This window comes from Drosophila willistoni (genome assembly GCF_018902025.1).
Source record: "Drosophila willistoni isolate 14030-0811.24 chromosome XL unlocalized genomic scaffold, UCI_dwil_1.1 Seg142, whole genome shotgun sequence".
NCBI lineage: Eukaryota > Metazoa > Arthropoda > Insecta > Diptera > Drosophilidae > Drosophila > Drosophila willistoni.
In genome coordinates, this window is record NW_025814053.1 from 3,615,670 (window position 1) to 3,636,910 (window position 21,241).

General features: G+C 33.9%; 1 protein-coding gene across 1 annotated transcript in view; it reads right to left on the bottom strand.

Moving 5' to 3' along the window:
• The window catches only part of LOC6653108 (allatostatin-A receptor), a 29,827-nt gene extending 8,839 nt beyond the window's left edge, over window positions 1–20,988 (bottom strand). Inside the window, exons 1-4 of the mRNA XM_002075453.4 lie at window positions 20,492–20,988; window positions 8,011–8,200; window positions 7,840–7,935; window positions 7,618–7,768 (exon numbers count right to left, since the gene is read on the bottom strand). Coding sequence (XP_002075489.3) covers window positions 7,618–7,768; window positions 7,840–7,935; window positions 8,011–8,200; window positions 20,492–20,891 — 837 coding nt within the window. The 5' untranslated portion in view covers window positions 20,892–20,988. The remainder of the gene's footprint in view (window positions 1–7,617; window positions 7,769–7,839; window positions 7,936–8,010; window positions 8,201–20,491) is intronic.
• Window positions 20,989–21,241: the final 253 nt, after the last annotated feature.

A 21,241-nucleotide genomic window follows, 5' to 3' on the forward strand; every position in this document is an offset into this window, starting at 1 on the left:
TTCTGTTTTCTATTTGTTAAATATTCTCGAACCCAAGAAAGGAAAAGGGGTGGAAACCCAATGTCGCTCAGCTTAGAAAGTAATAGGGTATGATTAACGGAATCAAAGGCTTTGCTGAAGTCAGTGTATATGACATCAGTTTGTTTACCATTTTTGAACCCCTTGATAATTATTGATGTAAATTCTAAAAGGTTAGTGGTTGTAGATCTACGTTTCACAAACCCATGTTGGGATGGCGAAATAATAGAGCTGCAAAAATGTTGCAATTGAGAAGTTATAATTTTCTCAAAAGCTTTCGGAATAGCGGACAATTTTGAGATACCCCTATAGTTAGAGGCTTCGGACTTTTTGCCATTTTTATGCAGAGGAATAATATATGACTCCTTCCAAATATATGGAAAAGAGGAAGATTCTACAGACAATAGAAACAATTTTAAAATGGGTTTACATAATGCGTTTGCACAGAACCTGAGTATACATCCAGGAATACCGTCTGGCCCCGGAGAATAAACAGGTTTAACTAATTTAAGTTCGGTAAGAATAGAACTTTCATCAATCACTGGATTGAAAATGCAATTAGCCTTTTTTAAATGATAAGGATACGGACTTGCTCGATATTCCGTTGAGGAATAAGTTGTTTTGAAAAACTCGCAAACATATCGGCAATTGCCTGATCAGTGCTCGCTTTTTTATTTTGAAAAGACAAAAAAGATGGGTGCACAGAGGTCTTACGTTTAGAATTAACAAAATTATAAAATTGTTTAGGATCAGAAGAAAACTGAAGCTTACACCGCTGAAGATAATTCTTATAGCATTGTGTATTAAGCATCATGAATTTTGAACGAGCGACTGTATACAGAGCATAATCTGATGAACGACGTGTTTTTTGGAATTTCTTATAATATCGTGTCTTCACATTTTTCAAATTGGATAGCTCGCGAGAGAACCAGGGAGGTTTGTTAAGCCGCTCCAGCCTACCAAGAGGCACACAAATATCAAAGAGTGAATTCAGAGTATCATAGAAAAAACGAACAGCCGAGTTCATATCACTACAATTGTACAGATAAGACCAATCGGTAGTAGCAATGTTTTCATTAAGGCTGGCAAAGTCAGTCTTACGAAAGCACCTAGTTAGTGGTAACTCATTTGAACCAAGTAATGGTGAAAGCAAGGGCAAATCAATTTTTAAATTTAATGTAGGATGAAATTTGTCTTCTGGAAAAACAAATGGTTCGATCCTAGAAACCTCACAATAAGAAGAATCCAATACAAAAATAAGATCTAACGATTTTCCATTAGAATTTAAGACAGGATTGACTTGGGATAAAGATAAGCCTAGAAGGCCATCAATAAAGTCATGTGACAAAGAGGGCAGCAACGTGGTAGATTGATCTGTTAGTGACCATGCTAAAGCGGGTAAATTAAAATCACCTACAACTATGAGCATGTCTTGGCTCGAAACTAAAGAGGAGACAAACTGAATTGCCTCTAAATGATTTAAATATACCACCATGTCTGACAATGGTGGAATATAGGAACAAGTAATGAAAGCATTGAAAGATTTAAAATTTACTTTAACACCGACAAACTCAATCTCCTGGGTACTAGAAAATTGAATCATTTCAGATGATAAAGCAGCATCCACAGCTATCAGAACGCCACCACCTATGCGAGAAATCCGGTCACGTCTGAAAATAGAAAAGTTTGTGGAAAAAACCGATGCATCAGCAATATCAGGTTTTAGCCACGTCTCTGTGAAAGCTAGAATGTTATGCTCAAAAGAAAGACTATCTACATAGAGAGGCCTTGAAGGCCTTCATAATAAATAAACCAGTAAATCGCAACAATTCGTGTGACATTCCTTTCATATTTTCTTATTTTCAGTGAATTTTTTAAGGGCCACTTTTTTTTTCGCCCTAAAAGATTAAGAGATTAAATCTGTTCTAAAATTTTTTGAGTAACTCAAATAAGCATACTTTCATTGGAAAAAAGTTGCGTTATGTTAATATTTAAATGTTAAACTTCTTAATTTTTCATTTCCCGGAACTGATGAAAAAATTTTAAAGTTTTTCAAAACCCGGCTCACAACTGGTCCCTCTGCCCTACATATTGGAGCGGATTCTACGACGAATTCTAAAATATTGTCACCAATAAACCATATGTTTAAAAGGAAAAACTCTAGTGTTATATTTGAGCACATTCTAGACACTATAAGATTTTCAAAAATCCTGCAGAAATCTGAGATAAATCATCTTTTCCACTTAAAGAAATCATTGAATATCTCGAAAGTCTTTACTGCCAACAAACTTTGAAAATAAAAGATTCTTTTCGTAAATCTTAGAAAATTTGAAGACGCTTACACCCCAAATGTTTTTCATTTGACTCCAAAATATTAAATTTTGTTTTAATTAGATAACAATAAATTAACAAGGGGCGACTTGACGTCAAAGTTTGAATGTCATATTAGGTGAGCGATTTAAAGACTAATAAGTATATTCTAATAAATATTTATTTTTAGCAAGAATCGTAAAAATCAATCAATTTTCTTTTTGAAATGTAAATTCCTTTTTTAATTCATAAGGTTAGCATAAACCTTTCTGGTTCTTGCATTTAAAATCCATTTTGCTTATTCTGCTTCCGTTGGGAAAAACTTTTTTAATATTCCAAAAAGAACTATTTCGACATTCGAATAAAACCAATTGCTGTATAAATTAATGTACATAAATATCTCCAAAAACAAAAAAAAAAAAAAAAATAAGAAGAAAAATGCCAACAATTTAGCTCAACCAAAATGATCAAAGCGACGAAACTTTTACCAAAAGTTCAAAAAAAAAGAAGCAAAATAGAAAAGAAAAAGGAAATGAAGAGAAAATAAAATCCCATTTTCATGGCTAATGATTAGCAAACATTTTTAACTTTTTTGTTTAGACTTCTTTGTTTTCTATATTTTTTTATTTGTTATTTTTTTTGTATTGCATATTTATTTGTTGTTGGCCTTTTTTGGCAATTGCTTCCCCTTCCTTGTGTGTGTGTGTGTGTGTAGACGAATTTATGATCCAATGCCACTATCCACAATGTTTTGTATAAACTTTGAAGCAGCATAAAAAATAAAATGCGAAAACCGAACATAAAACTCAAGCTCACAACAGGCCACTTAAGACATAGAAATACATAACTCTGATGGACTAGATACATGGCTTACATGGCAAATAATGTAACATGGCATACAGCATACATACCACACGTACATATAACATATAACATGCCGATTTGTAGCCATGAAATTTTACTACACAATTGACACCAAAAGCCCAGAGAAAGAAGGAGGAGAAACACACAAAAAAAAAAGTAGGCGGGCATAACTTCCTGTGTTTCTTTTTTTTTTTTAAACTTCTAATAAAAAGTCATAAACTGAAGTGTTTGTCATATGATAAATGGAATGCCTGGGGTCTTAGCTCGTTAATATTTGCTGCTTCTGCTGCTCCTGCCGTGACCCGAAAATTGCGCCTGGGATTTGTCCATTAAACGCAACTGAGTTGCGTCTGTCCATCAATTTGTGTACCGCGTTTTGTCACTCAGTGAAATTAATCAACTTCAAGCGCCCAAAGCCACCTTAAAGTTGAACTATAGTTTGAATATCCATTTCTTAATAGATATAATTTTATGTCAGTCAACTTATGAGTCTGAAGATGTTTAGAGCGGCTAAAGGGCAACTGAAAAGTCCGTCCTTTAAATAGGCGTTATTAAAAGCTTCCTTTACTGGTCTTGCCCATTGTTCACCATCTTATTTGGCCTAAAACTTTAGGCCAACTTTTGAGGGAGATTTCTTTTGTTGCTTTTGTTTTGTTTCTTTTTGTGTTTCGTTACGCTTCTTTGTTTTATTTTTATTATTTATTTACGATGACAACAATAATATCAGTTAAAAAGGGTGGTGGATGGGTGTGGCCTTTAGTATTAGGTACATAGAGCTTCGGTTTTTCGGTTTTTGTTGATTTTTATTTATTTATTTCTTGATGCGTGATGCGTCACAAGTTTGATCCATTTTTATTGCGGCCATAAAATGAAGCGCAAAAACTATTTCAACTGTTTGCCGACGACAGCAACAGCAACAACAATGGCAACAACAACGGCAACAACAACAGCAATAAACAATGAATTCTATACATACATACATACATATACAGCCATGTATATAGATAGATATATAGGTATATAGAATAAAATTTTGGCCATGACAATGACTAAATCGAAAAGCAAGCAAAACTTCTATGAGCTTTTGTCGCGGCCAATGCCATTTTGACAGTTGCAAATGCGATTTATATGCATGCCACCAGTTGAGTGGAGTTTTTGGATGGCTTTTGATATGAATTTGAAAAGGGGTCGACCAGTTGGGTTAAAGTTTGAGTTGAGTAGACTTTTAGTTGAATTGCATTGGTGATGGTTGAATAAGATAAGAATCAATCCAATAACATCGAAATGTTGAATATAAAACTTTCATCTGCAGATGCACGAGAAGAAATGATTGGGAATACCATTAACCTTTAACTAGACAATTTTCGATATCCAACAATGATTTCAGGTTCAAAATGTTCGATGTTCTTACTAAAATTATGAGCTAGATTTTGAACTTTCATATTAGAATGCATAGCAGTAAGTTGATATATAGTTATACACATCCTCAAAATCATACCTTAGCTTAAACTAGTCAATTTTTTATATTTAAGACCGATTTTACCTCCAAAATGACCGATTTTCACACCTAATGGTCGATTATTCCCATCAAAGTTCTGAGCCAGATGCAAAAAAGTAAACTAAAATATCGCTATAAACATCTTTTAGATTTTACTTTAGCTTTAACTGGTCCATTTTCGATAATCATGTATTCGATATTCTCTTTAAAATTCCGGACTTTCTCCCTCTTAATTATCTATTTACCTTACCAAAATAATGAACTACATTTTTCCCATTGGTTTCCTGGTTTAAAGTTCTTCTTAATCTTTACTTTAAAAGAGTCTTTATGAGTTTTCCGACTGACATAAAAATGTTGTCAGTAACTCAAAAATAGTCACAACTTCATATTTTCGAGCTTCTAGTCTAGAATATCAATCTGAATTAAGCTCATCATAATTCATTATACACTGTTGGCCTATAATTCAAATACTATTAGATATAAATTCTGTTTTTAATCCTAAAACTAATAGAAATGCTAATATATTATAGCTTTTAGTTGAAAATATCGTTTGAAATAAATCTCACGTTTGCATCTCTGCAAATTACAGTTCGTCTCAGTTGGACTATGCAATTTTGGCCAGTGAATTGCCATTAGACAGACAGTTGGTCAGTGAGTGCGAATGGCTAGCTTCAAATGACACAGCAATAACAATAACAACAACAATCTACAATACAGATACACATTGCCAGTGCTCTAGGACAATCCAACACCAACAACTTGTGGCTGTTTAACATCCTTCCGGCATGAAATTACTCTGTGTAGCCAATGACTAAACCTACATACAGACTCATACCAATTCTCAACCCCCTCCATTCTCTTTTCATTCATCTACCATGCCAAATGTCCTTCTGTTGGCTTTTGTGTGTGTGAAAAGGTAACAAATCACTGGCGTCAGATATGGCAATAGTGCTCTTAGCTTTAAACTCAACTTCATTAATTTCAATAATATAAATTCGCACATTAATTCACATTCAAATCTTTTGATAAATCTATAAATAATGCTTGAAATTGACTTTAAATGCAGCGAAGGGTAGCAAATTTTCAAACTGACATACAAGATTTGCAATTGGATTCTGAGTCATATCAACATTTCAGTTTTGCAGGAAAAACTACATACCATTGTCTGGCTTGAGTCTCTCTGTAACTATGCCATCTGCCAGTCGCTAGAGCGCTCTTACATGTCTATCTGCATACACGTTCGCAGAACCATTGTTTTCCTTTCGCCATATCCCATAACCCATATCCTTGCCTAGAAAGGCCAACACAATGCAGTCAGTTTTGTCTGCACTGTGGTTGGTTTCAGCTGTCAATCAAAGAGCTGAACTGTTGAAATGATTTAGCTATCGAGCTGATGGAATGATTTTGCAACTACTTAGATTGATATATCCATGCAGTTTAGGCAAAAAACCTATAGATGGTTCTCTTTCTGTCTGAAGAATTAACAGAACACAGAACGGAATTCCCACAATATAAGTAATTGGCTATAAAATTTTAAAAATATGCTTAAAATTCAGTCTCAGTCATTGTCCTATCTTCAACTAAAAGTTCGATTTTGCTTGTGTAGATATTTTTAATATTTTTCTCTCATACTAATTTTATATAGGTAAATACCATGTTGGTCTAATTTCTAAATATTCTTTTATTTATTATTGAAAAACTGTAAAGAAAAAACACATGTTAGTTTGCTCAATTCAATTGATAGTTTCATAAAACTATCTATTAAAGAAAGAAAAACTTTTGAAGTTCGAAAAAAAACTAGTGTAAGTTTTCATTTCGTTTCTAATATTCTCCTTAAAGTTGATGCTTTTTATGTAAATGTTTTTGCTTATGTTTGATTAACATCAATAGCCATATATATCTGTGATTTGTTTCACAATTTTATATATAACACAGGCCGACATAATTTTTAGTGACTTTAATTTGAAAGTTGCTCCTTACTAATTTGGGTAGGCTGATGCTGAATATGAACACGGTTTTTGGCCATCACGTCTAGATTTTATATTATGTACATATATCATATATATTTTACATTTAAAACCGATTTTAGAACTACTAAATAACTAATTACTAGCTAATAAACAATTTGTTACATGTAACAGATTCAAAAAATTCTTTAAAATTAAAAAGAAATATTCTCCGACTCTCTATAGCATACTTTTGGGTGTAAATTTTATACATATCCAAACACTTGCCAAAGTTTGAGATATTATGTGGGATCGCAAAGAAATATCTATTTGATATTTTGCGATTTACTTTTCAATTATTTACCTTATATGTTAAAAGGTTAAAATATTAATGTTTTAGTATAATATTTTGTTTATATTAATTAATATTTCATTTCGAATGCAGTTAGTTTAAAAGATTCAAACATATTTCTTTCAGAAACACGACAAAAACTAAGCCGTATTACGGCTAAATTGGAAATATTTCTTCGTGACTTCAAAAATCTCGGCTTGTGTAATTGATCATGATTGCCCTAAACAAAAATGGGGCTGATTCAAAACATATTTATATAGGTAGAAAATTCCAATTAAATGTTTCTATTAAATGGGTTAATACGATTCGTGATATCGTTCAAGTATTAGAGGGTATGGGATCACCTTCTCCAATTTATTAATGACAATCCGAACTAATATTCTTCTAGAAATGATCGACTAATTTAAGAAGAGAGTGACAGCAGTAGCTGCCCCAGCAAATCAAGATCTGAGGTTGCCTTACACCAGCTTTCATATGTTTCAGACTGGTCTTTTCCCACTTGAAGGCATATGCTATAACCTAGCTTTAGTTTTATCAGCTTTCGCCCCACTGTTATAGTGTATGCAAATGTAAATGGCAGGCTGAGAAATATATATATATGGATTAGATATCTAAACCAAGTAACTTACCTGAAATCCAACTAGACTCCAGACCTCTTCCTCTGTTGAGAAAACGCAGGCGGTGCCAGCGCGTCCATGATATTGATAGATGCGAACCGAATGGCATAAAGCAACGGGAATGGCACTCGTTACAATCGTTATCCAAGCGCACATGATGGCCCTAATACCATGAAGAAGTGAACAAGTATGTAGTAGAAATGCAAGCAAAAAATGTCATTTTCTTTTACTCACAGTGTGGCATTGCGTTCGGTACGTAGAGACATGCTAGTTACTGGATGAACGACAGCCAAAAAACGATCAAAGGACATCAATACTAGAGTATAAACGCTGTACAGATAAATTGAGATACTTCAGCATAGGATTGAACCAGAGAAAGAGAGATGGAGAGAGATAGAGACTTACCTGCAATGGCATGTGACCACAATCATGTATTGCACAAATTTGCACCACAAATTACCAAATGGCCATTCTGGCAGCACATAGTCAGCAGCTGTAAATGGCACACAGAAGATGACAAATAAGATATCCGATACGGCCAGGTTAATAATCAACAGATTTGTAGTCGAACGCATTTGTTGATTGACAACCACAACTGCAAGTAAAACAAGTATAAATTAATAATTTGGTTTATGAATTTAACCAAAGTTATATTATTTGCTATCACTTTTAAAGAGCGATTACTTAATATGTGGAATAATCACAAAAATTCTTGAATATTCTTAATTAAAGCGAAGCTATAGTTTTTTGCCTGATTTTCTTTTTGGAAACTGCTATTTTAATTTACATAAGATAACTAAGTATCTCAAAGAAGCATAAGCAAATTGAGTTTGTCTTCTAAGATACATCATCATTTCAGTTATGCCATAGTTAGTTAAGGTGACTGACATTTGTGTTCTTTAGCCATTTTGTTATTTGTCCAAGCTACCTTAGCTTAGTAAGTGAATGTGGATATCTCTTGTCCATGTCCATCCTTGGCAGCTGTCCAGCAATTGTCCCATTTCACAAAGATTTTTCTTACCAATTACGCGGACAAAAACCTTAGAAGAAAAAAAAATACAACCCGAGAAGTATATAAAGTGAAAGGGAGAAAGGAGAACGATAGAGAGAGAGAGAGAGAGAGAGAGAGAGAGAGAGAGAGAGAGAGAGAGAGAGAGAGAGGGAGAGAAAGTACAAAACATTGGCATTGTTTCCATTTTTAGGTCTGAGATTTTTGCTACTGCCAAAGGGATCCCACTTGCAATTAGCCCCAACAATTTATGTTTTATTATAACAAAAGGCAAAAATCAAAAAGGCAAAAGGTAGACAAGGCGAGTGGTGGAAGGGAAAGTGGATGAATGGCTAGCCGGGTGACTGAATGTGCCAGGACATAATAGCAAGTCAACGGCGCGTTGAACTGTACCAAAAAAACCCAACCAACCAACCAACCAACCAACCAACCAACCAAGTTTGAAGATGACGACCGAAATTGATGCAGGCAAAATGCCAGGAAAACAAAAAAAAAAATAGACATGCCTCCTTCCGAAGGCGAAAAGTGCATGCAAGGCAAAGCCAAATTGGAAAATGTCGCCACACGAAAACCGAACAAGTTGTTTTCCTTACCACCGTGCCCCCCTCCCCCCTGCCACCATCTTCTACCTCTACCAATTGGCCGCAAATCAATTTCCTTTAGCGAAATATATTTAGACCAGGATGTGGCAACTGAATTGAAAGTGAAAGTTAAAGAGAGAGAAACAGAGAGAGTATGAGAGGAAAACTAGAGGAAAATACTAACAATAAATACAAGTCATTTTCACATACATACATACAAGTTTACACTTGAAGAAATGCTTAGTTTAATACAAACTAAAATTGGCTTTACAATACACTTTTAGACCCCACATAAAATATACCTATATATTTTTGAATTTAAACATTTAGCATTATAACTTGTTATTATTATTATATCTTATGGCCCTCTAGACCACATTTGGTTGAAATTTAAAACGTTATTTTCTTTAGTTGATTTTTTTTTCTCAAGTGTAAGACTTTCGTCTTTTGCTTGAAGGCTAAAGGTAAGCTGTTTTTTGTTTATGGCTTAATACTCGTACAATTTCTAAAGACAGACTTTGTAGAGAGAGAGAGAGAGAGAGCACAGCTGGTTAAGAGGGGCAGGCGGAAGATGAGAGATATTTGACAGCTGTTGTACAAGTATATATACAAATATATTTCAACAGTTTCTTTTTATTCAATTGACTTTCTATGCACATGTTGGCAAACACACACCTGTCTAATAATCCATAGCCTTCAGCCATTTCACTGACATTTATATATTTCATTTACCGAAATTCGGCACAAGTTTAAAGGTTATTTGCTTTGATGAATTTAGCAATTTGATATTATATTGTGAGTATGCATTGCACTTTAAATTAATCTTATTTAATTAAACAAAGCAAAAGTTAAGTTGTAATTTCAACTTTTTACTCTTTAATCTGCCATGTGTATCTAATTTTATGTACAAAATTTCTATATAATACTATTCCCTTGTTGGAACAAAAAAACTTTACAAAATAATAAAGTGTAGCATAATTTATGGCGTAGAGAGCTTTCTCTCTTAAACAAAGAAAAAAAAAATACAGTCAAAGTTCTTCAAGCGCAAAAAAAAGGTTGTTATTTAATGTCAGATAAAGAGGGAGGGAGAGAGTTACAGCCGGGACACAAATAAACAAATAATCAGGCATCTCTCGGGCTCACAAACACATAGAAACACACACACACGCACTTAAACGCACGCATACACACAGATACTTTCGAGTCTCAAGTCTAGATATATAAATTTCCCTTGAATAGAACCTTTAATGTCTCTTTAATGCCTTCCGTACATTAGGCACATTATTGATGCATTTTAAGTGTGTGTGTATGTGAGTGTGTGTGTGTGTGTGTGCGTGCTAGTATGCATGTTCCTGGGTATACATGTATGTCATTGTGCATGTATGTATATATCATTGTTGCTGTAATTGTCGTTTGTCTTCCTTGGTTAGGCTTGACTTGACTTGGCTTACATGGCGTGTACGCTATATTTCTAACCTGCTATGAGTGGGTATAATCCTTTTTGGAAACTCCAGAAATCTTAAATTTTGGCACAACAAGAATTGATTTTAATACAAAATGTACCTTAGTCTAACTTGTTCTATTAAAAAAAAACTCCTCTCTAGACTAGAAAAGGATTTAGTATTATCTTGGAAACTTAACCTATATTATATATATAATTTGTTTTATTCTAGCCAAATTTTCGAATATATTTAGAGAGATGATTTTAATTCTAAACTGAAGTAAGACATATGTCTTTAACTGATTTAACTTTATAAATGTGGAATGGTTCATTTTTTTCTTAATTAATTTTAGTTTTAAGAACAAGATGAGTCATTACAAAATCTTGAATAGCATAAATCTGCGATAAACTTCAAAAGCTGAGAAAGAGACGAGACTATACGACTAAGATAATGACATAGCTAGGTGGAAGAACAAGAAGAAGGAACTTGAATTGAAAAAGAAACAAAAGGATCGAAATGAAAACGGGTTTTCACCACACCGATCTAAAGAAAACATAAGGTGTTATATTCAAATAAGTCGACCAGAAGACTAGACTAATTTGTCTTAAAGGGTATTTATGAGGCCTACAAGCCAACTCAAGCATATCTATGATCTGATTTGAAAGGCATTTGAGGCGCACAGTCGCAGTAGACCTGTTAAAATCATTTATTATCTTAAAGGCGCAATGGCAAAATGTATTTGTGTACATACTTTGAAAATTTTATAGCCAACAGCAAACGCAAATGAAATTTTAATGAAATAATACTTGAAATTAGTGTGGAAAAATGGAATTCAGTTGACTAGATGGACAGACCATAAACTTAGTGGCAAATTGGACAATACTTATGAATGTATATATGTACATATATATTAAATGCAATAAATGAAAATCATAGACAATAAAGTAATTTCATGTTATTGTATCTAAGGACCATGGTGTGTCCCCCCATTCCCTTCATTGCCACCCTCGCAATGCTTATTTAATAGCAATCAAGTTGATACATTTCAATTAAAATTTAAGTGTGTATTTAATGTAGAGTAGAGCAGTAAGTAAGTATAGAAGCGAGATGCTTATAGAGATTTTTGGATGCCATTTGGCTTTGCTTTATGATGCAATTAAAGTGTCTTCTTACACACACACACACAAACTGTGTGAGGGAGATAGAAGGTGAGATTTCCCTAGCAAATGCATAAATAATTGCACTTTAGCCTACATTCCCAACACTAAACAGAATGCAAAACACTTGTGCAACATTTGTGGTAAGTTTGGTCCAAGCTAGCTTCATTTTAAGGAGGTCGGAATGATATCAAGCAATTAATTTATATTTTCATACAATTTACACACAGATAAGACACACACACACACACACGTATGTATGTATATACCTACAAAGAGAGCCAGACACACACATCCTGTTTGCCAGCTTTGTCATATGAAATATCCGGTAACTTGGCACAGAAATGTGTCCAGACCTTCTTTCTTTCATTCTTTTGTTGTTATCTCTTCATTTTTTTCCTTCTTTGCGATACTCTAATAAAAAGCATTACCTTACAGATACCATATATATTCCTGTTTAATATAAAAATCTAAGTTAATGAACTATTGGCTGATGGATCACTAAACTAAAATTAAAGTTTAGTTTTTTATATTAAGAAGGACGAAATATTAGTTCCATTTATTATTTGTAAGAAGAGTGTAAATGCTTCGACATAAATGGGATGTTTTTTTTTTGCAAATTTTCTTTTTTTTTTTTTTGGGTGGCATTTTCTTTCGTCATTTATTCATTTGCTGTTGACCAACTTTTTGCCTGTACAAATAAAAATACATTTAACGCCTAGCAGAACCCAAACAAGCAAAAAAACATTAATAAATAAAATAAGAAAATAGATTCAAGCTAGAAAGCGACCCACAGAAAGAAACCAGAATGTCATTCCTTTCTAATATAAATGGGGGTTTAAATGTTGTCAACAACAACAATAACAACAATATCTAGTATATTCAATTTAAGTATGTTTAAGAGTTTTCTAACAAAAGACAAGAACAATTGGAATTGGATTTTTACAAAAAGTAAGACAAATTTGATAAAAAAAACGCAATTTTTAAATAAATTAAATTTCATGCAATTTTCTTGCTCTGTACTTGAGATAAACTTCAATTTACATAGAACAATAATTTGCGAAGACCAGTCAGTGTTGCATTTCGTGTTGCCAAAAAATAAAGATGGTTTTAAGTTATGTATTTTTTTTTTTTTGATTTTCTATGTTTTAATAATTTGTGTAAAGTAAAACCACAGCCAAGGCCAGTCATCTATCCATCATTAGACAGGAAAGGACAATTTGTGCGCTATATTCATTTTAGCAATTCGTTTTTGGGTTTTGCTCTTTATTTTGTGAGTATATTTTTGATCATACTTTCAATATTGTATCAAATTGCACGTTGTTAGGGCAGCAAGCAATTTGCCATTATTACACGTTTTATTTTTGGCTCCAAATAGATAGATAATCAAATTGTTAATATTGGAATTGGGCAGTATCAAAATGAGTTTGCAATATAAGACTACAAATAATTAGGAAATTGCATGCCTAAGTTAGGAAATGTTGAATTTAGATTAGTGATGAACCAAAATCGATTTAACTCAATGTTAATCGATAATTCAAACGAAAATGGTAACAATTTACCTAAGCTACTTGAGATTTCAGTGTTGAAAAGCGTGAATCGATGGAAAAGCGAAGGAAGTGAGGTTTAATGGATTACACAAGCCGACATGATTTTGGGTGGCGTTACTTTGAGAGATGTTCTTTACTAATTCGGGTACGATAATTCTGATTGCATACAAATAGACACCCAAAAGTATACTATAAGAGACCTATTGGGCTTTTCATTACCTCAAAAATGTCGCCCTGTGTTATTAGTCACTATCATAAAGTCCTTAGATTCTTTTTTGTTTGATGAATTGCATATAAAAGGTATATTTATTGTTGAATAGTGCAAAAAATGAATGGTTATTGCATTATTATTGAATTTGCGCTTAAAAATATAACTTTATTCAAAATGGAATCTTATCCTTTGTGAAATTCTTTGCAAAAATCGAGTAGATGATATTATATACGTACATACATATGTACATACACACATACATACATATACAATCCTATTAGAAACCCTTTCAGCAGTTGACAACAATGACAAAGTATTCAATGCATCGCCTACTCAACCAGCACCACCGCTCGTTCCCCCCGAACAGTATCCCCTCCTTGTATTACAGTCAGCATCATTATCATTGGCAAACAAATGTGAATCAATCAATCAGGCATAAGAATGGCTCAATGGCATATAAAAGAAAAAAATGTTTATATACAAAAAGAGAAAAAGAAATCCCCTACAAAAAAGAAATAAAGATATAAATAAACATACGCCTCCCCTCCCCCCACTTCATAGAGAAGATTAAAGTTAGGAATTTAGACTAACAGATCTGAAACTAACTAAAAATATAAGATTAGCATAAATCTAAATCGAACTAACTTGGCCGAAGGCTGTAAGATAAACATTTTGCAACTTCCGTTCAGTTGCAATAATGCATAACGAACTACACGTCTCTATGCATATTTGCACGTGGGTGTGTGTGTGTATTTGTCTGTGTGTCTGTGTGTGTGTGTGTGTGGGAAGGGTTGTGGACTGATTGTGAGAATTGTATGAATATTGTATGTAAATGTAACTCTTCAGGTATGCAATATAGTTTCAGTTTCTTTTGTGTTGTCACGAATCCTTCCCTCTCTCTCTCTATCTCTGTCTCTTACCCTCTCTTACTTTTCGTTGTCGTTGTCGGACGACATTGGCATTGAAAAGTAAAACAATAAAAATGTACATGGCCCATAAAAAAGCATAAATATGACGAATCTATGGAGTGGGAGTGTAGAGGTAGTAGAACAACAGCCAAACCAAAGGGGGAGGGAGGTGGACCTTTCTTTCACGATTGCCTCTCTGTCAGTGTGAGTGCTTTCTCTCTCTGTGTGTGTGTGTGTGTGTGTGTGTGTGTGTGTGTGTGTGTGTGGGTGCGTGTCTGTGTTGCCCACTTGGGGATTGTTTGGTACGTGTGAGTTGGCATTGCCATTGCCTGCTTTTAGGCGTATTGTACTCAATTCTGGTTATAAATTTTATCACTATCAACGCAGTATAATAAATTTGTACGCCTTGTGGATTTGTGTAAATTTGCCCAGCACACACACAAACACACATATAAAACACGCCCACATTTAACTCACACAAACATACGCTGCTTAAATGTTTTTCACAGCATACTTTTGTGCGTGTGTGTTTTAAGGGTTTTCCTCTTGTTTTTCTTCCTTTTTTTTTTTGTTTTTTTTTTGTGTCGCAGATGTGCAGAATATTTGGTTTTACGTTTGTTTTTTACTCTCCCCGTTGCAGCTGCAACAACTTGTGGCACTCAAATGCCGTGAGATTAAAAATGGAAAACATGAGCACTATAAAATGCACAAACCTGCAACATCCGTATGCCATAAATATACAATTAAATCAGTTTATGATAATCAACACATCATTTATTCACTTTCAACATCTCTACTAAAACTAAACTCATCCAACAGTTATTTCAGAAACTTTCAAATGATTTACATAACCTAAGCTCTATTTAGAGGTGAGCTTCATATTGGCTACAATATTTTAGATAATTGAAAAGCAACTTTAGTTTTTCAATAGTGCCCGATAGTTTACCCAGCGGCCAATCAATTGCAATGGGAAAATCAAATCTCAATATCCCCCCCCCCCATTACAAAGTTGTAGTGAGGTAAGCAAATTGCCAGAACTAAAACAAATTATTAACGTGTAGCCTCCCATTGACGGTGATATTGAAATATGAATATGATTTTTGGTCGAAATCTGTTGATGCAACCATCTAACAACAAGCCCACCTTACATCAGCAATGCAACCACACCCACACCCACACACAAAAACACACACCCACACAACCACATAGACTGAACTGTAAGCTGCCACACAAAAACAGCGGCAATTCGGTTATAACTGAAATCTGCAAATCTAAAATTGTGTTACTTTATTTGTGGTTTGGCCAAAACTAGAGATAACAAAACCAAGAAAAATCAATAGGTTAATAAATAGTCGACCATTAGACATCCTTTTAGCAAATTTAAATCAAAAACTTATCAATAAAGAATATTCATGTGATGTCAAGTGATGGAATATTCAACCTAAACAAAACCAAAACTTAATTTGCAATTATTCAAGATTAACTTTTATATTTCACAAGTCTTTGTATCTTTTAGCTAACTCTCTCTTTGACTGCATACACATATACAGGGTAGCAAAAAAAGGGATAAGAACACTTTGAAACCAAAAACCTGATAGAGAATCCAAGTAAATTTGGTCAAGACGAAGTTTCTATACACTTGCTCGTTTTTAACACTTCAAATGAAGAAGCAAAAACAGAAACTCTCTTAAATTGAATTTCGAATTTTAAACAACTTTACATGGCATAGTAAGATTTAGAAATCTCTAGGCAACTGAACAACAAAAATTTTTTCTTATCGATTCAAAGTACATAGTTAGTTTTGGGGTTTTACCAATTTTTTGTTTTTTTCTCAAAGGGTATTCAAAGAAATACGGAAACAGAGAGAGAGAGAGAGAGAGGGAGAGAGAGAGAGAGAGAGAAACAGAAGGCCCATGGTTATGACAGTCACGTTTTCCAGTTGGTCCAACACGCTCGTCTGGTCAATTACAATTTTATAACACAATCTGTACTTTTGTTTCGTTTGTTACCATTGCCTTTACCCTTGCCCTTGCCCTGTTGCCATTGACGTTGCTTGGAACCCTTCTGGTGGAGAGACAATCTGTTACCATTCTTCCCAAAAAAAGAATTTTTTCAAATCTGTTACTGGGCTTGATCCTTGTCAAATGTAAAATTGAAGTGACAATGTTTCTGGACTAAACATAAATTATAATTACACACACACACACACACCCACACAGAAAAGAAAGAGAGAGAGACGGATACCTAAACATTTGGTATTTATTCAGAATTTGAATTTGAACACAAATTGCTGTTGACAGTTGTCAGATTTTTCAATCCCCAGTTTTATTAGTTATGCATAACATAAAGCCACACACATTTTTACATACATATACATATATATATATATATGTATTTTTATTTATTTATGCATTTATTTCATGTTTTTCCAAAGTTAGTTGTATTTGCTATCAACTTTTCATATGACAAATGTGATTGTTTTTATAAAATTTGCATAAATTATTAATAGAAAATAAAGTTTATTTACCCGACAGATTTAAACGTTTACAAGTTAAATGGAAATTTGTCTTTTTTTTTTTGTTTTTTTTGGTTCTTTTGAGGTTTATGTTTAATGTTAAACTAATCGCTCTGCCACTATTGGTAGCTGATGGGACAAGCCACAAAGCTTAAGCATTTGACACAAGCAAAATAAAAGCTTGTCAAAGCTAACTAACATTAAAACACCCAACCACATATGTATGGCTGTGTGTATGTGTGTGTGTAATCCTATTAAAATTGACTTATTTGCCATCAACTGCAGATAAGAAAAAGCAAAGAGAGAAAAAATTGCACTAGCTTCAGTTTCAGCTCTTAATACTTCTTACTGACAGCTGCTTTGGCCTCCTTTGTGTTCGTTTCCTTTCACTGACCTCCCCCCTTAAAGTATGCAATGGCATGTGGGACAAATTATCTATCCATAACCATTATGATATACACTTGCACTTTACACTGAAAGCAGATAAATCATCTTGGCGCTTTTATCTTTATAATTTGTCCATAAAATCCACACATTCATTTACAAATCATTTATCAAACTGCCTTCGCCATCACACACACACACAATTTTCAGCTGACAAAGTGGCTTATGGCTAAAATGTTCGCTTAAAATGGGACAAAACGAAATGAATATTACTTATGACTCTTACTTCTAAATACCCTCTACATACATATGTATAACGACAAACAAATTTGAAGGCATATTTGTCTTGAAATTCGCACGAATAAAATGAATTTATTCAAAGATTGACAAAATATTCAAGGCACCTCGTATCTGTCTCTGGCAATTAGAGAAGGAAAGCGAATAAAGAGACCTCCATTTATTGATAGTCGCCGGGGGTTCTTTTTTATTATTCTCTCGCGTAGGCATTTTAATAGCCTGAGCCTAGTTGGTAAGCCATTCGAATATAAAACATTCTTCTTTGGTTTTTGTTTGTAGTCGTAAGCTTAATTCATGGCACGAGTAAGTCACTTTGGTGTCCTCTGTTTGACTAGGGTACCAAATCGAGTATATTGACTGGTTAAAAAACATCTCAAATGAAACTACAACAATGGTTTGCATTTTCTGAGATGAAATTAAATTTAAATCTATGCAGAGGGTATACCGCCAAGTCGACTTACCTCAAATATATGTACATTATAGTCAAGAATGTGAGGCTACTTTAACTTGCAATACTTATCTTCTGGTTACAGGGGGAAATGCTTCCCTTCATTTTGCCGTTGGCAGGTGTAAAGCTAAAGGAGAAGGACATCGCATCGTTGTCAAGCCGCATTTATTTTATTTTTAGCTGTGAGCGCTTTATTGAAAGCAAACAATGCCAAGATGGGCGAAGGACCATCTCGGTCAGCAGCATCAGAGCAACGTTTCATAAGGACGACTCAGAATGCCAGTCAGAGAGCTGAGAGAGCTCAGAGAGAGAGAGAGAGAGAGAGAGAGAGAGAGAGAGAGAGAGAGAGAGAGAGAGAGAGAGAGACAAAAGGTGTGTTAGAGGGGTAGACAAATGTTTGTCGTTTGAGACTTTTGAGTCAAGGTTGCGAAAATTGCATACAAAATAGCTTAGCTGTTGAGATTTTTTTTGCCCGAGGTATGATAGAACAGTAACCCAACAACACCCACACCTCACGACAAACACACACACACACACACACACACACACACACACTCACACTTAACAGCTTTTGTCTTCCAAAGAGGGGCTAGTCATAGAGATGTTAAAAATCCTTGCTAGAATACGGTTAAGGTGTCAATAGTAAGAATATATATCTTAAAATTACGATCATTTTTGAATGTAGACAAAATTCTATCGAAACCACGTTAAATAAAAATAACTGATCATTTTTAAGTACACTTGAACACAGCATATTTTATATGCCAATTAGTGGATTTTATAGTTATGGTAAAGCTAAGAAAAACTCCACAGTCAATTCGTTAGGTCAATTTTTAAGTATCCTTTTTATTTTTTGAAAGATAAATGTTAATAGTTAGCTACATCTTGAGAATTCCAATAAATAAACAAAAGTTGAAAATGGAAAAGGTAAAACTAAAGGCTTAAAAGTATACAAATAAATCGTATTTCTCTATTGTAATGAAATTATAAACATTATAAAGCATTTAACAGGAAAAAACGTATAAATTCCTATGTATCTCAGACAATTTCTATTTAATACTAATCAAAATTATTGCTTTCCATGGGACATTAAGTTAATTTTCTCTTTTTAAACACATTCAAAGATGTTACCTAAGGCAAAAACAAGTTATAAAAACAAATAAAAGTTTTTTTGGCTGTAGTTTTGTCAGTTTTCGGTATAGGAAAAAAGGGATACATTGTTTAATACGGGAATAACAAATTTGAAAAAATATCAATTGGAAATATAACTAAAATTTAATATCAACCTTTTGAAAATTCAGTTTTACCTTTAGATATATATTTAAGGATATCCTGATCATTCAGCTTTTCTTAGGTTTACCATACTCTCAAAATCCATTGGCTCTTGAGTAAGATTGAAACATTTTTTAAAATTTTGTCACTATATGTTTTAATTATAATTTGTAGAATATTTCTCATTTCGATCTTAGTTACTTAAATCCATAAATGTAAAAATATGTATAATAAAAAATTCAATCTTCACGTTTAACAAAATTGTTAATCAAATGCATTTTCTGACTTTATCAGTTTTTTTTCTCTTCTAAATATTATGTATATTAAAGACACTAAGAAAAGAAAAAGAAAGAGTGAAGGGATAATTATTGATTTTATTTAAGCCATTTACGGATAGCAAGTAGATCCGTTTATTACCATGAATGCACTTTATAGACAAAGACGTCAATCTGGTCAAAAGGTGAGCTATCCGTCTGTTAACTAAACTTTGAGCCCTTAGCCTTAAATGCAAATACAAGAAACTCAATATAGAAACATTTTTTTCACGTTGTCTGCTCCCGAAAGTATGCAAAGTACATAGAATGCAAATTTTTTGCTTTTTTGCTTTTTAATTAAATTGAAAGTTTTATTTTTGTTAAATATAGTGAAAAGACGTAAGTAAGGAACTAACATTGATGAGATGTTTTAGTTTATGGAATTAATTCAAACAAACATTTATTCATAACAAACGTTGTAGGACCAAGAGTCGTTGGCTTTGCTTCGATGTGCTTATTAATCACAAGTAAAAGCAAGTCAATTACTGCTTTTTCTGGCTTCATTACCTTCATAAACCTCAATCTCATTTAATGTGGGGCAAACATTTACAATTATTACGCATAATTTGCGCAAAGGCTAATGAAAAACTCCTTTTTCGACTGCAACGTTTGCAATGGGCATAAAGCAAAGACAAGGGAAAATGGGCGACAAACGTCAAAAGAAAAAACGATAGAGGGAAGAGGGGGCCAGAGAAGGAGAAAAGGTTCGGTTAATTTCACTGGGCGATGAATGGCATTGGCGATGGTAAAGGCCATACATACATATTTGGTGGGGCGATGGAAAGTTCGTTCACTTACCCAATATGACAAGCGCATTGCCCAGGAGACCAGCGAAACCAATCAGGCCAAAAAAGACCGGCACAATGGTGGATACAACACGCTCCAATGGCCAACTTTCGGGATCCAATTCCATTTCCATTTCTAGCAAATTATCTGATGGCTTTGAGTCATTCCAATGTTGGCCCAAGGATGGAGGATAATTGCTATTGTTGTTATTATTATAGTTGTTGTTGTTGTTATTGTTTATGTTGTTGTTGTAATAGTAGTTGCATTCACTGCTTGCATTTAACCAATCGGCACAATCCAACGATGTGGCTGCCACCATTCCACCCCTACCACCATGACTTCCGCCTGGAGGCCAACTGTTAATTAGGGTGGCCAATAGTAGAGCCATGCCCCAACGGCGGTTACAGTCCATATTGCCACGCCTACTTTATACAACTATCTATCTATATGTGTTTGAGTGTGTTTTTGTACCCTCTTTTTTCCACAAAATATTAATCTTTTTCTCTTTTGTGCCTTTTGTTTTTGTTCTTATTGATTTTTTGTTGTTGTTGTTTTTGCTTTTTGTTGTGCAGTTTTTCTGTTTGTTTTGCCTTTTTGTAAGTTGTTGTTTTGTTTCACATTTTATTTTTATATGGGCGCCCACTACTGCCACGCCCACCACATAATAATATTGTTGATGATGTCGACGACGATGCTGAGGCCGGACATTGCCAGTTTATTTGCATTTTAGTGCTGTCCTGTGGAGCAAACAGAGAGAGAGAG